Source organism: Heterodontus francisci, chromosome 10, assembly GCF_036365525.1.
Source record: "Heterodontus francisci isolate sHetFra1 chromosome 10, sHetFra1.hap1, whole genome shotgun sequence".
NCBI classification, from domain to species: domain Eukaryota; kingdom Metazoa; phylum Chordata; class Chondrichthyes; order Heterodontiformes; family Heterodontidae; genus Heterodontus; species Heterodontus francisci.
In genome coordinates, this window is record NC_090380.1 from 62845262 (window position 1) to 62865948 (window position 20687).

General features: G+C 43.0%; 1 protein-coding gene across 1 annotated transcript in view; it reads left to right on the forward strand.

Annotated features, from left to right (window-relative positions):
• Positions 1-20687, forward strand: part of epha6 (eph receptor A6) — an 888039-nt gene that overhangs the window by 861373 nt on the left and 5979 nt on the right. The window contains exon 15 of the mRNA XM_068040607.1: positions 4129-4322. Coding sequence (XP_067896708.1) covers positions 4129-4322 — 194 coding nt within the window. The remainder of the gene's footprint in view (positions 1-4128; positions 4323-20687) is intronic.

Here is a 20687-nt window from a genome sequence, read left to right on the forward strand (position 1 = left end):
GGCTTGGGCTGATAAGTGGCAAGTAACATTCACACCACACAAATGTCAGACAATGAACATCTCCAACAAAGAGAGTCTAACCACCTCCCCTTGACATTCAACAGCATTACCATTGCAAAGTCACCCACCATCAACATGCTGGGGGGTTGCCATTGATCAGAAACTTAATTGAACCAGCTACATAAATACTATCACGACAAGAGCAGATCAAAGGCTGGGAATTCTCTGGCAAGTGGATCACCTCCTGACTACCCAAAGCCTGTTCACTATCTACAAGGCACAAGTCAGGAGTGTGATGGAATACTCTCCACTTGCCTGGATGAGTCCAGCTCCAAATACATTCAAGAAGCACGACACCATCCAGGGAAAAATCAGCCTGCGTGATTGACACCCTATTCACCACCTTAAACATTTATTCCCTCCGCAACCGGCACACCATAGCCATAGTGTGCACTATCTACAAGATGCACTGAGGCAACTCACTGAGACTTCTTCGACAGCATCTCCCAAATCTCTGACCTCTACTGCCAGAAGGACAAGGGCAGCAGATGCATGGGAACACCACCACCTGCAAGTTCCCTTCCCAGTCACACACCATCCTGACTTGGAACTATATCGCTGTTCCTTCACTGTCACTGGGTCAAAAACCTGGAGCTCCCTTCCAAACAGCACTGTGGGTATACACACGCCTTCTTCTCAAGCGAAATTAGGGATGGGCAATAAATGCTGGCCTTGCCAGCGACACTGACATCCCGTGAATGAATAAAAAAGCAACTCCATTCAATTTTCCAGTCTGTTTTTTAATGGCAAAATTTGCAATTATTCGTGTCAACATTAGTTCCTGAGACCTTATTTAGTCTTTAATTTAGACCATATCTGTCCGCTCTAATCCTATTTCCCAGTCTCTCCTTATATCCTTTTATATTATTTATTTTCAAATATTCAGCTCACTTTTATGTTATGTAGTAAGGTTTAATTCCATGAGCCTGTGCTTCGCAGGGGAAAGCTGTACTCAAAAGAAGTATGGTTCACAGATAGGATTCCAACATTGTAGCCCTAATTAGCCAACCTATGACCCCGATGATCACCCAGCTGGGCGCATGGGATTGTGGAATTATCTCTGTAATGTCTACCTCAATAGCCGTTTATAATAAAACACTCCATTTCAGATGATCTTGATTTTCTAGTGATAGTACATTTATTGCAAATTGCAACCTTGATGATCTGCCAGCTGATCTGACCAGCTGTTTAGAAAGAATTTTTGAACTTGCTCAAGGGACCTCTTGTTGTGTGATAGGAAAAACCCTGCAAAATCTCCAAACAAAGTACAGATTAAATAGTGTTCCCATCTGCTGGCTGATGAAACAAAGGGCTATAAACTGCACAAATGTTTTTGGTGAAATAGTCTGGTATTTTCTGCACAGTGGGTTGGAATTCTGATACACATACATTCTGCTCCTTCTAAACACTAAATTCCAGTGAGTGGGTGGGGGTGGGGTAAGAGGGCGCATATACACAAAAGATGTACCTATCCCTAACATGGTGAATGTATGCAAGTGGCAGGGAGCCAGTATTTCATGTTAACTGAAGCCTGTAGAAAGAAGAGTAAGTACTTGTATGACTTATCAAGCCAGGAAGTGACTGAGGTTCTAGCCTTTGACTGTCCAGAAACTTTCTCTGAAATGCCTGTTTTGACTGAAGCGATTAGACATTTGTTTCTGCTCTGTTGCGAAAAAGAGCTCTGCAAGGTATTCTTCAGCAGTTTAGAACAGGGAAATCTACTTGTCCCACCCTCTGTCATGGAGCTCTTACGGTGGGTTTCCTGTGGGGCATTCCCATACATGTCCTTATGATAGAGGCAGAGCAGGAGCAGGAGGCGGAGAAAATAAGACAGTTAAGGCTACTTCAAAGGAGAAGGTGACCAGCTAGGAGGTATCATTCTATGAAAGACTGGAGACTATACCGTTCCCTTGAGGATGCATCAAAAGAGGTCTGTTTAAGTAAGCAATGGTCGGTAAGGAGGCATAAAAGACCTCTTGGGAGTTCTTCACCTTTATCACCTGCGTGGTCAACTTAATCAGATGCCAACCATAGCTCAGTACTATCACTCTTGCCTCTGCGTCAGAAGGTCTTGGGTTTAAGACTTAGAGACTTTTGCACATAATCTGATTAGACACTTTAGTGCAGTACTGAGGTAGTGCCGCACTGTTGGAAATGCCCTGTCTGCTCTCTCAGGTGTAAGTTTAAAAAGTCCATGGCACAATTCGACAGAAAGCGAGGGGGGGTGGGGGCGCGGCTTCTCCCACAGTTCTTGAAAAACGGGCAAGTTCTACAAAGACAGGGTCATCCACTCTGCCAGGTTACTGTCCAGGCAGTGAGGATGAAAATTACCACCATTGTGTCTAACTATCCCCTTAAATACAAACACAAAAGAAAGAGTAGATATACTTTGGAACACTAGCCTTCATATTACAAAGGTGTTTTACTTGCAGCAAGTGTTTCTTTTTTTCACTGTGCTGCCTCTAAAACCTTTCAATGTTGCTCCTAAACACAAACTGGTGCTCCATCTGGGTGCTATCCAAGATCCAGTAATGGCTGTGAGCAGGAGAGTGGGATTAGACGACATGACACAAATGGAGAAAAATACAAGTTCAGACTTGACCAGTGTTTTGGCCTGTTTCTGTGCTGTCGTATTCTGTGATTAAGATCTTCTTCTCTCCATCTTCGTGGAAGTGGTAGTCCTCAACTAAAACTATAGATACTATTTTCATTACTGGAATGCTTAATAGCCATTTCCATTCACTAGCATGGTGTATACACATGTGAGATCAGGAGAATCCAGTCTTATGATTAAATTTCCTGCCAACTGCAGGCTTGTTGTTCAACCTGAGTTTCATGCACTAATGCTTCTGTCTGAGGAACTTGCCCAGGCAGTTTTGTCACCTGCTACTCTGTTGTGTACAAAAAATTGAACCCAGAATTAGTCCACATTGGTTGAAATGGTACTGAGGGAATGTGCAATAGCCTCTGAGATCTCTGACTTAAAATTGGTACTCGTAAAATTTTGTTCTGTTTTCCTGTTGATGACCAGTATAATGGCCAGTTGGGGCATTTGTCACTATTGCTAACAACTAAAATTAAAAAATTCCATTGAGATATCCTTCTATACGTATTTTGGAAGACTGCTAAAAATTCGGTACTTAAAACAAATTTCATTTTGACATGAGTTTCCACCAAACCAATGCAAAAGATTGCAGAATTTTAAATGCAAGTTACATGAAGCATAAATTGAGTTGCCACAATCTTTAATACTAGTTTAAGAAACATCACACTGGAAGCAGGCCCTGCCCAAAAACTGGCCACGATCCCAGATCAAATTAATGAGCAGGAGGAGTTTCCGCCCATAGTACCTATTTGTGATCATTTGAGAAGACTTCAAATTGAGCTTGTTTTTTTTTAAGCACACAGACACTAGTGGGCACATTTTATTGTTTTTAAATAGTAAAAAAACTACTTAATTTACTATGAAGGTGATTCGTGTAAACCAATGAACGTGGTAAATGGTTCAATATAGTTTTTTAAAGTCATTTCCAATGATTTCAAATCAGGTAACTCATAGGTGCAGGACTAGACACTACTATTAAAATTGCTTATTTTTTGTGATAAACCCATTTCCAGCTATATTAACAAAACTGCATCTGGCACCACTCCAAAATATATCAATGAATATTTTTAATGCTGCCCAGTGGTGCTGGTTCATGAAAGAGATTGTGTTTGTGATCATGAAAATTAGTTTGGGCGGAATCATGAATCATACCTTCACTTTGGATATGCAGCATAATTTCAAATGCAATCTATGCCCAATTTGTTGTTTGTGCTCAAAGCAGAAATTCTACTGCGATCCCTTCCAGAGTAACATGAAAATCATTTGGAGAACTCTTTATCCTATATTGCCCCACCTCATTCTTATAATCAATCTGAAAGTATTGAATGTATATGACTATAATAACAAGGTTATGCTTTTCTCTCATAGTTTGTTAATATTATATGGACATGCCAATAGAATTGCATCTCTGAAGTAACATTCTCAAATATGTTATCTCCTCCTTCCATACCCTGTTCTTTTAGGTCATTTTATCTATAGAAGAAGGCTATCGACTCCCTTCTCCAATGGGTTGCCCAGCAACCCTCCATCAGCTCATGCTCCATTGCTGGCAAAAGGAACGAAATCACAGGCCAAAGTTCACAGAAATTGTCAGCTTCTTGGACAAGGTGATTCGCAATCCCAGCAGCCTTCAGACCCTAGTGGAAGAGGTGCATGGGTGGGTACACCTGAAGATACATTTTTTTGTACAAGTCTCAGTATGTCATGTAGGATTGCACTATTTCTTTCTGTTTTACAAGTAAGAACAATGACAAGTGTGGAGATATGAATTATTTTCATATTTCCACACATGTCACATAAATTGTAAAATTTGCTTAAAAGTTATATTGCAACCAGAAAATATAAGATTAGGAAAATTGTCCTCAACAGTCACAAATATGATTGGCATCTCTTAAGTATTTATTTTTTATATATTTAGAGATACAGCACTGAAACAGACCCTTCAGCCCACCGAGTCTGTGCCAACCAACAACCACCCATTTTATACTAACCCTACAGTAATCCCATATTCCCTACCACCTACCTACACTAGGGGCAATTTACAATGGCCAATTTACCTATCACCTGCAAGTCTTTGGCAGTGGGAGGAAACCGGAGCACCCATCGAAAACCCACGCAGTCACAGGGAGAACTTGCAAACTCCGCACAGGCAGTACCCAGAATTGAACCCGGGTCCCTGGAGCTGTGAGGCTGCGGTGCTAACCACTGCGCCACTAGTTAATATTTATGGCAAGACTCACCTGTACACCTGTGCTGGTATTTATCATCAGATGTATTTTGTCTATACATGAGACAGTTTCAACAAAGAAAGAGTTGATCAGAATTTGCATTCTCAACTAAAGTGTTCTGTTAAGTATCATCTCTGCTTGGAGAAAGGTTAGCTCTTTACTTTTGGTAGACAAATTCACTACAAATGGCAAATATTCACCCCTTATATTCTGGATTGCCATTGTGGCTGACATGAGCTCTATCCTATGTCATATTATAAAAGATTTCTTTATTATATCTTTTAACTGTAGTATTTTACAGCATAGAAAGGGGGTCATCTGGTTCATTGAATCTGTGCTGTTTCTTTGCTCGAGCAATTCAAAACTGATCTCACTGCTTAACTGTACATCCATTGCCCTGTTATTTACTCTGCTTCAAATGTTTATTCCATTTTCCCTTGAAAGGTGCAATTGTGTCTGCCTCAATTATTCCCTGTGGCAAAGCCTTCCATGCTCCAACAACCATGAGCCTGACTCAGGAAGCAACTCACTCAGATGTTGTTCCTCATTTTATCCTCCTGGGATGATAGAAATAATTAATATTGATTACCAAGCTACTGAGAAAGAATTTGAAATTCCCACTGTGATATTTTCCCTCTTGCGAAAGCTCTGCTTTTGATCTGAGCTATAAAAAGCTGCCACAACTTGGTATTTTGATTCTGGGTTTAGGTCACTGTTTCACTAATACTGTGGTGAGATAGAACTCCGTGGAGGAGGGGGGACAGTGGAGAGCAAAGATGTGTTCCATGTAGAATCACTCAGTGTAAGGTCTGTGTATTGGAATTTGACAGCTCTAATGCTTTAGTTATTTTAGTTTCAGGAAGTATCGTAAAGTGTTGATGAAAGTTAATTACTTATTATTTGCTACTTCATTAGGGGCCAGGCTGCTGCAACCAAAGATAATATTAAGTCTTCCTTTGCCACTTTCCTAACTGCAATCAGTTGCTCTGTAGGCAGACTTTAAATTGGCCCCAGTAAGAGTGAAACTGTCTCTAACTTGACTCTCTGTTTCTCTATCATTAAATTTAATTGACTAAGGAGATAGGATATAATAAAAACAAGAAATGCTGGAATCACTCAGCAGGTCTGGCAGCATCTGTGGAAAGAGAAGCAGAGTTAACGTTTCGGGTCAGTGACCCTTCATCGGAACTGACCCGAAACGTTAACTCTGCTTCTCTTTCCACAGATGCTGCCAGACCTGCTGAGTGAATCCAGCATTTCTTGTTTTTATTTCAGATTTCCAGCATCCGCAGTATTTTGCTTTTATTTTAAGGAGATAGGCTATCAATCCCATAGTTTACCAGATGCCCCATTGCCCACACCGCACTGTTATCAGCTCATTCTTGCAGCATTCTTCAGCACAAAAATAATTATAGTTGAAGTGCTCACGCTGCAAGATGCTGCGCTCCAACAAATTCCAGGCCTGAAATACATGCTCTGTTAGCATGGTGTTTTGCCACCAAAATGGAAAAAAAAGACACCAAAATGCACTAAGTGCAAATATCATGAGTGTCTCTAATTGCAACAGGCATACTAAAATAATACAATAGCCTTGGAATTTACCTACCCTCACTTTGATTTTGCTTTCTTTCAACTGAATGAGTCGTAACTTCATCTAAGTCAATATTGGAAAGACCTAACCCATTGTTTTAGACCCCTACCACAAGCTGCTTACCACTGATTCTGCCCCCCACTTTCCAGCCACTGCATCAGGCTGTTCCTTAGAACAGAATTATAGAATTGTTACAGAACAGGAGGAGGCCATTCGACCCGTCGTGTCTCTGCTGGCTCTCTGAAGGAGATATTCATCTCGTGCTGCTTCCCGTCTTCTCCCCATAGCCCTACACATTCTTCCTTTTCAGGTAATAATCCAATTCCCTCTTGAATGCCCCAATTGAACCTGCCTCCACCATACTCTCAAATGGTGGATTCCAGATCCTAACCACTCGCTGCATAAAAATGTTTTTCCTCATGTCGCTATTACTTCTTTAATTACCTTACATCTGTGCCCTCTGGTTCTCAATCCTTCCACCACTGGGAACAGTTTCTCCCTATCTACTCTGTCCACACTCATGATTTTGAATACCTCTAACAAATCTCCTCTCAGCCTTCTCTTCTCCAAGGAAAACAGTCCCACTTCTCCAATCTATCTACGTAACAGAAGTTCCTCATCTCTGGAATCATTCTCGTTACTCTTTTTTTGCACTGTCTCTTCACATCCTTCCTAAAGTATGGCACCCAGAACTGGACACAATATGCCAGTTGAGGCCAAACCAGTGTTTTATACAAGTTTAACATAACCTCCTTGCTTTTGGACTCTATGCTCCTATGCATAAAGCATTTATTAATCACTTTCTCAACTTGTCCTGCCACCTTCAATGATTGATGAACATATGCACCCAGTTCATGTTCTGTTCCTGAACTCCCTTTCGAATTGTACCCTTCATTTTATATTGTCTCTCTGCATTCTTTCTACCAAAATGAATCACTTCACACTTCTCTGCATTAAATTTCATCTGCCACTTGTCCACCATTCTACCAACCTATCTATGTCCTTTTGAAGTTCTACACTATTGCCCCACAGTTCACAAGTTTTGTATCGTCCGCAAATTTTGAAATTGTGCCCGGTACATCAAGGTCCACGTCTTCATTAATATATATATATGTCCTAACACCGACTCTTGGGGAACTCCACCATAAACCTTCCTCCAGTACAAAAAACAACCATTGACCGCTATTCTCTGTTCCCTGTCACTCAGCCAATTTTGTATCCATGTTGCTATTGCCCTTTTATTCTATGAGCTCTAACTTTGCACGCAAGTCTGTTGTGTGACACTGTATCAAATGCCTTTTAGAAGTCCATGTACACCACATCAACAGCATTACCCTCATCAACCGTCTCTGTTACCTCATCAAAAAACATCCAGTTTGCATCTGTAACTCCTGTTTATCCTTCAACTAAACTTCAGACCCCATATCCTCTGTCAGTAAGACCGATTACTTCCAGCGCCATACCGCTGCTTGCTGCTTCCACTAGATCAGCCACTGTAGCTGAAACCTGATACATCACTTCTAGATTTGACTACTCCAATGTTTGCCTTGCAGACCTCCCAAGTTGCACTGTCCAGAAACTGCAACTTACCCAACATATATCCTGTTTCACACTAAGTCCCGTGTGCCTATCACATCTTTCCAGGCTGAGCTACATGAACTTCCTATGCCCTCACTCATCTTTAAACCCCTCCAAGGTGTTGCCCCACCTTATCTTTGCCACCTCCTCAAACCTCCCCAACTTACTGTTGTTCTGACTCCAGTCTCTTGTATATTCACCACATCACCAATTCTCAGTCACCTGGGTCCTAACATCTGGAATTTCTTCCTTAAATCTTAAACCTCTTCCTTCCTTTAAGAACCTCCTGAAAGCCTATCTCTTAAGCTTTTAGATACCACTCCTAATCTCTTCTTTCCTGGCGTGTCATCTTATTTCCTTATGCCTATCTGTGAAGTGCCTCAGTAGAGTTTTTGTTACTTTAAGGGCACTAAAGGGGTATCTTTGTTAATGCTTCAGTGGAGTATATACCTTTACTTCTCTATCACTGCTAAGAAATATTCTCTCTTTCCTACTAAATGTGGTTTAAATTACCCTCAATAGTTCTCCATTTTCTGTAAGGGCCCTGGAATTTAGAAGGTTAAGGAATGATTTGATTGAAGTTTTCAAGATATTAAAGGGGACAGATAGGGTAGATTGGGCAAAACAAGTTCCACTAATTGGAAAGTCAAGTTGCAGGGGGCATAGTCTAAAGATTAAAGCCAGACTGTTCAGGAGTGAAATTAGGAAACACTTCACGCAATGGGTGGTAGAAGATTGGAACTCTCTTCCACAAACAGCAATTGATGCTAGATCAGTTGTTAATTTTAAATCTAAAATTAATAAATTTTTGTTAACCAATGGTGTTAAGGGATGTGGGGGCAAAGGCCCCATGGATTTACTTCGCAGATCAACCGTTGAATGGTGGAACAGGTTCGAGTGGCTGAATGGTCGACTCCTGTTCCTGTGTTCATATTTATTGATGATGTAATGAAGTTGTGATTTAGTTTAGTTTATTATTTGACCAAATGTTATTAATCTTGTTCAATTTTTAAAATTTAATTTCATCCACTTTATGTAGCATTCAAGTACAGAATAATAGAGCTGCAACATCTTAACAACCCCAAAAATTAAATATATGCAAACAGAAATAATATTGAGGCATTTTGTTTAGAAAAAACTATTAAACCTGTTTAGTTTGATTCTGGTGAATTACTATGGGCAGTTTTTCTATTTGTATATTATTTGTCGATCTATCATTCCTTCTAATACAGTGTCATTTGTTTCAAATATGTATTCCAACTTAGGGTGAGAAGACTGGTATATGAAGCAATTTAAAACTGGAGAGTTAAGATTTTTGCCTTAAAATTTCAGACAGAATGTTGTTTCGATTTTCCTTTGCCCTCTCACTTTTCTTATTTATTCCCCTGAAAGATTTGTTCACATACAGAGCTCTTCAATTAGAAACAGCAGTAACTCCTCTTCACTGCCAGTCAGTGCTGTTGTGTAATTGTTAGATGGTGGGTTTGCTGTCAGTTTTCATCCCTTAGATGGAGTGCCCAACAACAGCAGAGTGGCATGTGACAGCTAGACAAGTGCTAATGAAGCTCATTTTTAACAGTGGCAGCCTGAGTTTCTTCAAAAGGAAGCTTTGGGATTCAACCTTATTGGGTGGCAGACATTGCAACACCTATGATTTTGAGCCACCCTGCTGATTTTAATGGGTTTATTCTTTGTAGGCAGAACCTTTGCAAATAGTTTGTGGTGAAAGCCACAAGCTGAGAGTATCTTTGAAAAGTTCTGACTAATATTTGCAACCATGTTGGGTCATCTACTGAAGAGTTGCTTTCATTTCTTTTTCTGGAAATAAGAGATTAGAAAAAATAAACAACTACTACTTATATTTATATAGCGCCTTTAAATGTAGTGAAAGGTCCCAAGGGGCTTTACAGAAGCATTATAAAACAAAGTAGGATACTGAGTCATAAAAGGACGTAGTAGGTCAGATGGCCAAAAGCTTGGTCAAAGAGGTAGGTTTTAAGGAGTGTATTAAAGGAGAAAAGAGAGACGGAGAGGTGTAGGGAGGGTATTCCAGAGCTTGGGCCCTAGGCAACCAAAGGGGAGCCACCAGTGGTGGAGAGATTCAAATCAGGGATGCACAAGAGGCCAGAATTAGAGGAAAACAGATATCTCGGAGAGTTGTGGGGCTGGAGGAGATTACAGAGATAGGGAGGGGCTGGGTCATGGGGGGATTTGAAAACAAGGATGAGAATTTCAAAATCAAGATGTTGCTTGACCGGGAGCTAATGCAATCACAGGGTGATAGGGGAACGGGGCTTGGTGCAAGTTAAGACACGGGCAGCAGAGTTTTGGATGACCTCAAGTTTTTGGAGAGTAGAATGTGGGAGACCAGACAGGAGTGTGTTAGAATAATCAAGTTTTGTTGTTGTTGTAGAAAAAATAAAATTAGAACTGATAGACAAATAAGAATGGATGAAAAGTAGTGATGACATGGTTAGGAGAATTAAAGGGTCATAGTGTTTTAAGTGTATATTTCAGTTTTATAACCTTGATATCAAAGTAATTAAGTATTTCCCCGTGGTTTAATGTAATAGTTTACTGCTAGTCATGAGAAGCTAGGAACTGTGGATAAGCAGGGAGATTTAGGGGTCCATGTATAAAAATCATTCAAAGCTAGTGAACAAGTATTAAAAAAAATTCAAAAGGTTAATGCAGTGTTCAATTTTATCTCAAGACGGCTGGAATACAAAGGGGTGGAAGTTATGTTACAGCTGTACACAGCTCTGGTTAGGCCTCATCTGCAGTTCTGCATTCAGTTCTGGGCACTGCACTTTCTTTGGCCTCCTTGTCTCGAGAGACAATGGGTAAGTGCCTAGAGGTGGTCAGTGGTCAGTAGAGCAGCGCCTGGAGTGGCTATAAGGGACAATTCTAGAGTGACAGACTCTTCCACAGGCACTGCAGATAAAATTGGTTGTCGGGGCTGTTACACAGTTGGTTCTCTCCTTACACTTCTGTCTCTTTTCCTGTCAACTGCTAAGCCTCTTCGACTCGTCTCTCTTTAGCCCCGCCTTTATAGCTGTCCGCCAGCTCTGGCGATTGCTGGCAACTGACTCCCACGACTTGTGATCAATGTCGCAGGACTTCATGTCGCGTTTGCAGACGTCTTTAAAGCGGAGACATGGATGGCCGGTGGGTCTGATACCAGTGATGAGCTCGCTGTACAATGTGTCCTTGGGGATCCTGACATCTTCCATGCGGCTCACATGGCCAAGCCATCTCAAGCGCCACTGGCTCAGTAGGGTGTATATGCTGGGGATGTTGGCCGCCTCAAGGACTTCTGCGTTGGAGATACGGTCCTGCCAGCTGATGCCAAGGATTCTCCGGAGACAGCGAAGATGGAATGCAATGAGACATCACTCTTAGCTGACATACGTTGTCCAGGCCTTGCTGCCGTAGAGCAAGGTACTGAGGACACAGGCTTGAAACACTCGGACTTTTGTGTTCCGTGTCAGTGCGCTATTTTCCCATACTCTCTTGGCCAGTCTGGACATAGCAGCTGATGCTTTTCCCATGTGTTTGTTGATTTCTGCATCGAGAGACAGGTTACTAGTGATAGTTGAGCCTAGGTAGGTGAACTCTTGAACCACTTCCAGAGCGTGGTCGTCAATATTGATGGATGGAGCAGTTCTGACGTCCTGTCCCATGATGTTCGCTTTCTTGAGGCTGATGGTTAGGCCAAATTCGTTGCAGGCAGCCGCAATCCTGTCGATGAGTCTCTGCAGACACTCTGTATGGGATGTTAATGCAGCATCGTCAGCAAAGAGGAGTACCCTGATGAGGACTTTCCGTACTTTGGTCTTCGCTCTAAGACGGGCAAGGTTGAACAACCTGCCACCTGATCTTGTGTGGAGGAAAATTCCTTCTTCTGAAGACTTCAACGCATGTGAGAGCAGCAGGGAGAAGAAGATCCCAAACAGTGTAGGTGCGAGAACACAGCCCTGTTTCACGCCACTCAGAATAGGAAAGGGGTCTGATGAGGCGCCGCTATGCTGAATTGTGCCTTTCATATTGTCATGGAATGAGGTGATGATACTTAGTAGCTTTGGTGGATATCCGATCTTTTCTAGTAGTCTGAAGAGACAATGTCTGCCGACGAGGTCAAAGGCTTTGGTGAGATCTATGAAAGTAACGTAGAGGGGCATCTGCTGTTCGTGGCATTTCTCCTGTAGCTGGCGAAGGGAGAACAACATTTCAATGGTGGATCATTCTGCTCGAAAGCCGCACTGTGCCTCAGGGTAGACACGCTCAGCCAGCTTCTGGAGTCTGTTTAAAACAACTCGAGCGAAGACTTTCCCCACTATGCTGAGCAGGGAGATTCCACGGTAGTTCTTGCAGTCACCGCGGTCACCCTTGTTCTTATAGAGGGTGATGATATTGGCATCGCGCATATCCTGTGGTACTGCTCCCTCATCCCAGCACAGGCAAAGCAGTTCATGGAGTGCTGAGAGTATAGCAGGCTTGGCACTCTTGATTATTTCAGGGGTAATGTCATCCTTTCCAGGGGCTTTTCCACTGGTTGGAGAATCGATGGCATTACTGAGTTCTGATTTTGTTGGTTGTTCGTCCAGCTCATCCATGACTGGCAGAGACTGCATTGAGGGTGGTATCAGTGACATCATTTTCCCTGGAGTACAGTTCTAAGTAGTGCTCCACCCGGCAGTCCATTTGCTTGCGTTGGTCAGTGATTGTGTCCCCTGATTTAGACTTGAGGGAGGCGATCTTCTTGATGGCTGGCCCAAAAGCTGTCTTAATGCCACCATACATTTCTCTGATGTTTCTGCTGTCAGAGGCCAGCTGAATACTGCATAGACATTGCCAGTAGTCATTTACACAGCGCCTGGCTGTTCTTTGCACGGTGCTTCTGGCGGCTTTAAGTGCTAAGAATGTTAACTCGCTGGGGGCTTTTGTGTACGTCAGCAGTGCAGTGCGCTTAGCGGTTATGACTGATTCCATCTCTTCAGAGTGAGATTGAAACCAGTCTGCATTCTGCTTCTCACGTTTGCCAAAGGTGGTCATTGCTGAGTCATAGATGGCGTCTCTGATGTGGGCCCACTTGGTCTCTGCATCCCCTGCAGGAGTGTTTTGAAGGGCCTTTTGAAGTGAATTAAGAAGCTTTTGTGACAGCTGTGGATAAGAAGCTGTGGGCACTGCACCACAGGAAGGATATCTCAGCCTTGGAGAAGGTGCAGCACAGATCCAACAGAATGATACCCTGGCTAAAAGGGTTATATTATGAGGGGGGGGGGGGCAGGGTTGCACAGACTAGGTTTGTATTCCCTTGAATATGGAAAATTAAGGGATATTCTAATTGAGCTGTTTAAGATGATTAAAGAGTTTGATAGAGTAGATAGAGAAAAAAATATTACCTCTAGTGGGAGAGTTCAGAATAAGGAGCATAACCTTAAATTAGAGCTAGGCTATTCAGGGGGATATTGGAAAGCACTTCACAAAAAGTTAGTGAAAATCTGGAAATCAATCCCCTAAAAAGCTGTTAAGGTTAGTTCAATTGAAAACTCGATTGATAGATTTTTGTTCGGCAAGGCAAGGATTATGAAACCTAGGCGGGTAGATCAAGTTAAGATAGAGATCAGCTACTCCTGTTTCTTTGCTTCTAAATTAGGTGTTGAGCATATTGACCAGAGAAGGCTATGATAGTGTAGTAGTTATGTTACTAGGCTTATAATCCCTGGAGTAAGAGACCATGAGGTCAAATTCCACCATGACAGTTTAAGGATTTGGATTTAGTTTTTTAAAAATCTGGGAATAAAATCTAATCTCGGTAAAGTTGTCGGATTGTTGTAAAAACCCAACGGGTCTAGCCTATTTGTGACTCCAGTCCCGCTCCAATGTGGTTGATTCTTAACTGCCCTCTGAAGTGGTCTAGCAAGCCATTCAGTTCTACCAAACCATGACAAAGAATTGCAGAAGTTCAAGAAAGCTAATCTCAACCAGGGTGTTAGAAGGAGAATTGACCTTGACCCTCTGGACAGGGGAGAAGCAAAAGTCACTATCCCGTAACCCATGCTGGAAAGTGCATGCATGGGCATTGGGTGAGGACAAGATGCATCATATGGTTGAATAGTTTGCCAACACTCAGGCTCACACTTGCAAAATGTCAGTCCAATGTTGGTTCCTCAGAATTTAGACCCCAGCAAATGTCAATGCCTTTAGGAGTTGCGAAAAAGGAGGGGACATGTTTAAAAAAAAATTGTGCCATTCTGATTGCAGAGTAGTTCAGCTAATAATCTGGTGTTAGTTAATAATCAGCAGTCCACAAAGATGCGCAGAGCTCTCTATTAAAAAGTAGAAATCCTAAAATAAATGTGTGGGTATCAAGATTTGGAGCCAAGCTGTTCAGTCCTAATATAAGTTATCAGGAAGAAAACATGTCACTTTATATCTTTGATTTAAATCAGTCAGTTCTTTGAAAATCCAAAGAAATGGGTTTGCTGGATGCATTGAAAACCTAGTATATTCAAGAAGACCTGTTAAAAAAAACTCAGAAGAAACAGTCCTGCAAGTCGTCTTTCAAAGCAATAGGGCAGATACGTCTCTCAGTATCTGATAAATCAACAACTTGGTTGGTACTTAGTTACTTCAGCTAAATGGGCATTGACATTATACAGGATAAATGTTGACCTGCTGCATTCTCAGCTACAGTTGTTTTTTTTTAATTTAGTTTGACAGCATTTGAAAGTCGTCACAACAACATATAAAAGTAAGACTAATTTTAAATATTTAGCAGCAGGACTTCGCTTAGAGAACTGGATGTGTTCAAAGCGAATGGAAATGAAAGGAAAAATGAAAGGTTTTGTATTTGCATGATACTGCTCATGACCTCAGGTCCTCCCAAAATGCCTTACAGCCAATGAAATACTTCAGTAGAAAAGAAAGTTAGATATATGCACACGCTTCCTGCACACACCTCCTGCATTTCCAGTATATGTCATATCGCACTATTTCCATCAGCCTCGCCACAACGAATTGCATAGAATATGTAGCCATTCAGCCCAGCCAGCCCTGTCGGCATTTCTGCTCCACTCGAACCTTCTCCCATCCTTCCTTATCTAACTCCATCAACATAATCCTCTATTCCCTGTCCCTCATACGCTTATCTACTGTTATGTCTTGTGGTTCCCATAGCTTCTTAATAATCACTTTAGACACAGATACTGGAGCTTGCATCATGTTTTCTCACATTTCTCCATTTGTGGTGAAATGATACAACCTGTGTACTGAACATACATTGTAGTGCAGTAGTGAATGACGTGGCATTCTAAAAATATATATACATATTTGAAAATATAGTTTCTAAGCCATTTTGGATAAAACAATAATATTCTGTGACTCTGTGATAACATCCCTCTTTTAAAAAAATTAGCAATGTCTTTTTTTTTTTTACTATTAATGTAACTTTTCCAAACATTAATTTTTTTCTTTTCTTCTGGTTAAACTAAAGAAAATTTACTCTCAACTTTTACAATTAAACTTGTAATTCTGAATGCTTTATGCACGATATCGTCCCGGTGGTAAGATGTTGTGCCTCTATCTCTTGGACTTGGTTGTTGTCATCCCTGTCTGAAATGAGTTGGTGCACTGTACTGGCAGTGTTGTACATGTTGCTCCTGGTGTTGTAAAAGTTGTGGTTGATGTTGGTGACATTGTTAAAATGGCACCGCTTGCTGGCAATGTTGCTGATATTGTCGCTTGTTGATGATGTGTTGCTCATGACCTTCTCTGCTCTACCACTTCTGATGGAGGCTGAGTATGAACTCTGTTCCTTCTCATCTGCCTACTGGTATCAGTTTTGATGATGTATGATCTTGGAGTATCAGCTTGACCACAACTTTTGCTGGGTTCCAGGCTTTCAGGATTTGATCCTGTACATGCACAATTTGTCCTCTCAACAACTCAGGCAATGATTTGGCATGTTTGTTGAAATGCTGATTTCCTTCTTTCTGTGCAGCAGTGGTTTATCGTTTTACTTCCTCATGCCTCATGGTCATTTGGAGGATACATCTTGCTTGGCAGAGTTGTCTTGCATTTTGTGCTATTCAATAGCTCTGCAGGTGATTTCATATCGGCCTTGAGAGGTGCAGCTTGGAGTGACAATAAGACAAGGTTTGGGTCTTCCTTTGTCGCTTGGCATTTTATGAGGCTCTTCTTGACTGGACGTGTCTTTCTATCAAACCATGTCCCTTCGGGTGACGTGAGGTTTTGATGTTGAATCTATAATGTTCAGCAAATTCCTTAAACTCTCTGGAGGTGAATTGGGTTCCATTATCATACATCACCCTTTCTGGAATCCCTTGCTGAGCAAACAGGACTTGTACTGCGCTGGTGATTGTTGTAGCTCTCAAATCTTTTACATTTCTGATAAATGGGAACTTTGAGAAGTAGTCTACTATTATAAGATACCATTTTGGGTTGTGCATGAATAAGTCGGCTCTCACAGTATGCTATGGTCTGGGTGATACCTCACTCGCCATCATCTCTTTCGGCTGTGTATTTCTATACTTCTGGCATACACTGCATGTAGATACCATTTTTGTCAATGTCTTTGTATATGCCTATCCAGTACACAGCTGATCTGGCTCTAAGCTTAAACTTCTCCATTCCCATGTGGCCTACTTGTATCTTCTGGAAAAGTTCTTCTTGCATTGTTTTGGGTATGATTATTCTGGATCCAGCTTTTCCCAAATGCAGATTTCATCCCTTCGCAGAGCCCCCGCTCCCTAGACCCCCCGCTCCCTAGACCCCTACACAGAGCCCCCACTACCCTTGACCCCTTTACAGAGCCCCCACTACCCTGGGCCCCTTCGCAGAGTGCCCGCTACCCTGGACCCCTTCGCAGAGTCCCCGCTACTCTAGACCCCTTCACAGAGCGCCCACTACCCTGGACCCCTTCACAGAACGCCCACTACCCTGGACCCCTTCACAGAACGCCCACTACCCTGGACCCCTTCACAGAACGCCCACTACCCTGGACCCCTTCGCAGAGTGCCCGCTACCCTGGACCCCTTCGCAGAGTCCCCGCTACCCTGGACCCCTTCACAGAGTGCCCGCTACCCTGGACCCCTTCGCAGAGTGCCCCCTACCCTAGACCCCTCACAGAGCCCCTACTACCCTGGACCCCTTCGCAGAGTGCCCACTACCCTGGACCCCTTCGCAGAGTCCCCGCTACCCCGCACCTCTTCACAGAGCCCTCGCTACCCTGGACCCTTCGCAGAGCCCCACAACCCTGGACCCCTTCGCAGAGCCCCTGCTACCCCACACTTCTTCACAGAGTCCCCGCTACCCCACACTTCTTCTCAGAGCCCCCGCTACCCTGGACCCCTTTGCAGAGGCCCCGCTATCCTGCACCTCTTCGCAGAGCCCCCCTACCCTAGACCCCTTCAAAGAACCCCCGCTACCCTGGACTCCTTCACAGAGCCCCTGCTACCCTGGACCACTTTGCAGAGCCCCCGCTACCCCGCACCTCTTCGCAGAGGCCCCACTGCCCCACACTTTTTCGCAGAGCCCTCGCCACCCTGGACCCCTTCGCAGAGCTCCCACTACCCTGGACCCCTTCGCAGAGCCACTGCTACCCCACACATATTCACAGAACCCCCGTTACCCCACACATATTCACAGAACCCCCGTTACCCCACACCCCTTTCTAGAGACCTCCAGCAATGCACTCCTACAATTGCCTCCAAACTCCCCTCTTCCCCTAAGCTGCAGTGCTCAAGGCTCCCTATCCATCACTTCAATGTACCCTCTCATCTTTGTGCCACCAGGTTTCACTGGTCATGAAACTGGAGGCATGTCAGTGTTGCCCGCCATTCATAGAATCGGCCTTCAGACTTAAAATCACTTTAATATTAAAATGCATTTAAATCAGCGTCTAAGCAATTTAAAATAGGTTCCCATCACGTTGCAGCAAGAGTGCCGCCATTGTGCTTTCCTGACACTGACCAAATCCAGAACCGATGTCACAATGCCAGATTTCTGGGTGGGCAGCTGCGTTGCGATTCTCCGGCCCCCTCCCCCATCCCCCAACCCCGCCAGCAACTCTACCCTCGATGTCCACACTAAATCCATGCCCTGGTCTCAGCTGTTGTTAAAGCTTTGGGTGCGAATGCTATTGGCTTTCCTTATTGTACCAGGGCTGCTCCCAGTCCCTTCGTAGAAGCATCTACTTGCAGATTGATAGGTTTTGCTCTGTTGTAGTGTGACAGACTTTTCTCCTTGCATATTACTTCTTTGAGTTTACTGAAATTCTTCTCATGTGACTCTGACCACCGGTACTCAAAACCTTCTCTCATCAGCACAGTAGGTTTGCTGTGTGCCCTGACATGTGAGGTATGAAAGAGCTCATGTACTGGATAAAGGCAATAAAACTTCTCAAATCTTGTCTCTCGGAGCATCCATCTCAGGGATAACTGTGACTTTCTCAGGACTCGGCTTGACTCCATCAGCTGTGTACACCATTCCGAAGAACTGGCATTCTGTCATCTTTACAATGCACTTGTCTGCGTTTAGCTTGATCCCAGCTTTTCTTTCTCTCCATGGCTTCATGTAGATGGTAGTTATGGTCTTTCTCATCTACACCATAGATCTGGATATCATCACCTATGTCAGTTGCTCCTTTGCATCCCCTGTATGCCTTGTCTATTTTCTGCTGGAACACATCCTGACTCACTTTAAGGCTAAAAGGTAGGTGCAGGAATTTGTTCTGTCCAAATGTTGTCAACAATGAAGATTCCTCGTCAAGCTTCACCTTCCAGTAGCCATTTCTGGCATCAAGCTTGCTGAAAACTTTTGCCCCTGCCAGTGCTGGTGTGATTTCTTCCGGTGTTGGAGTAGGGTAGCGATTCCTCGTTATTGCTTGAATAAGATTTTTGGGTCCAGAAAAATTTGTAGATGTTTATTTGGCTCCTCTGTCACCATGATCAAATTTACCCATTCTGTAGGCTCTGTGACTATGGCAATCACTTGATTTCCTTCCATCTCTTGGAGCTCTCATTCAAGCTTTCCTTTTAGTTCTATTGGTAATTTACCTGGGGGTTAAATCACTGGTTTCATTGCTGGGTCAATGGTGATGTGATACTCAAAATCCTCAAAGCATCCAACCATCTTATCAAAACACCCTGGGTACATTTGGACTGGATCTTCCTTGCTTCTGATTGGATGTGCTATCTTCAATAATGTGCTACCTTCAACCTTCATTGAGTCTCCTTCATCTCGTGGTTTACTGAAATCAGCTTCAGCTCTTCACAACTGCTCAACCCCATGACGGCTGGACCATCTGTTACAGTGACGTAGAACATACAGTTAATGTCTTTTCCTTTGTGCGTCCCTCTGATTTGGGTCGTTCACAGCTGTCAAATCTCAGTTTCACCATATGCTGTCAGCATGGTGTTGCTCGGTTTCAGAGCATCTTTCTTTGGGTAACCATTCTCTTTCAAATTTTCAGAAATATCTTCTGGTATAGTCTGAGCAGGATGATGTTACTCTGTACTCCAGTATCAAGCTTCAGAGTCAGGTTTTGGTTGTGGGATTACCTCCCACCTTCTTCCTGATCTGTATGGTTCTTTGGGAACTTACTTATCCAGACATTTCATGTGGGTCTCTGGTTCCTATGTCTATTGCATCCTCAAACTCCCAGTCATCTTCCGGTGTATGGATGTTTTGGCTTCTTTTATTGCTCATTTTCCCCGTTGCTCTGTCTCTGGCAATTCCTTTGCCATCTACTTTCTTTGTCTTGCAAATCTTTTTTCTAGTGATTGGGCTTTCCACAAGCTCTGCAGTTTGATCTGTATGCGGACATTTCTTTTTGTCAGTGAACTCACGTTGTCGTCCACCTCTCTTGCACATCTTTCTCTCTCTCTCTGGTGTGCATTCCTTTGTTGCTATTTCACTGTGTCAACCCTGTTTCCTTTCAATTGACTTGACTGAAGGCCAGCCCTTTGGGTAGTCAGCGTCCTTTTCTGCCTACTCATGGCTTCACGTCATCTGGAAGTGTCTACAGCCAGTGATATTGTAAGCTTGTTCTTTGCAATTAAAGCTTTTTGTAATCAGGGTGCGCAGAGCCCCAAATGAGCTGATCTACCAGCCTTTCATCCATTTACACTTGCTGGCTACATTTCTCAATTTGTTAAGAAATTGTCAATCGGCTCACCTTATTCCTGTTTCAGGCTCTGAAATTCATAATGGTGGATCCGATTGACTTTGGCTGAAGATGTGTGCTGAATTTCTCAAAAATATTGTCTGAGTTTTTATTATCGTCCTCACTCATTTCCCAGCTATTAAAAAGACCTAATCCTTTCTCTCCTGTCCACAAAAGGATGTCACTGCCCTTTTCCTCTTTGCTCGTGCCTTTCAAAAACTACTGAATGTTAATTTGCACTTTTGATTAAACTTTCTGAATGCCTCCATGACATCGTCGGCCTCCCAATTCATCATGGGCTGAATCTGCGTGTTCATTGCTGCAGCAGCCACCTCGTTTTTCTTTCATGCAATTTACAGTGGGGGGTTTTTTCTGGCACTAAACCTGGTTGTTTTTCACAGTCAAATTCAACATTTACATCCCTCAAAGGGTTTG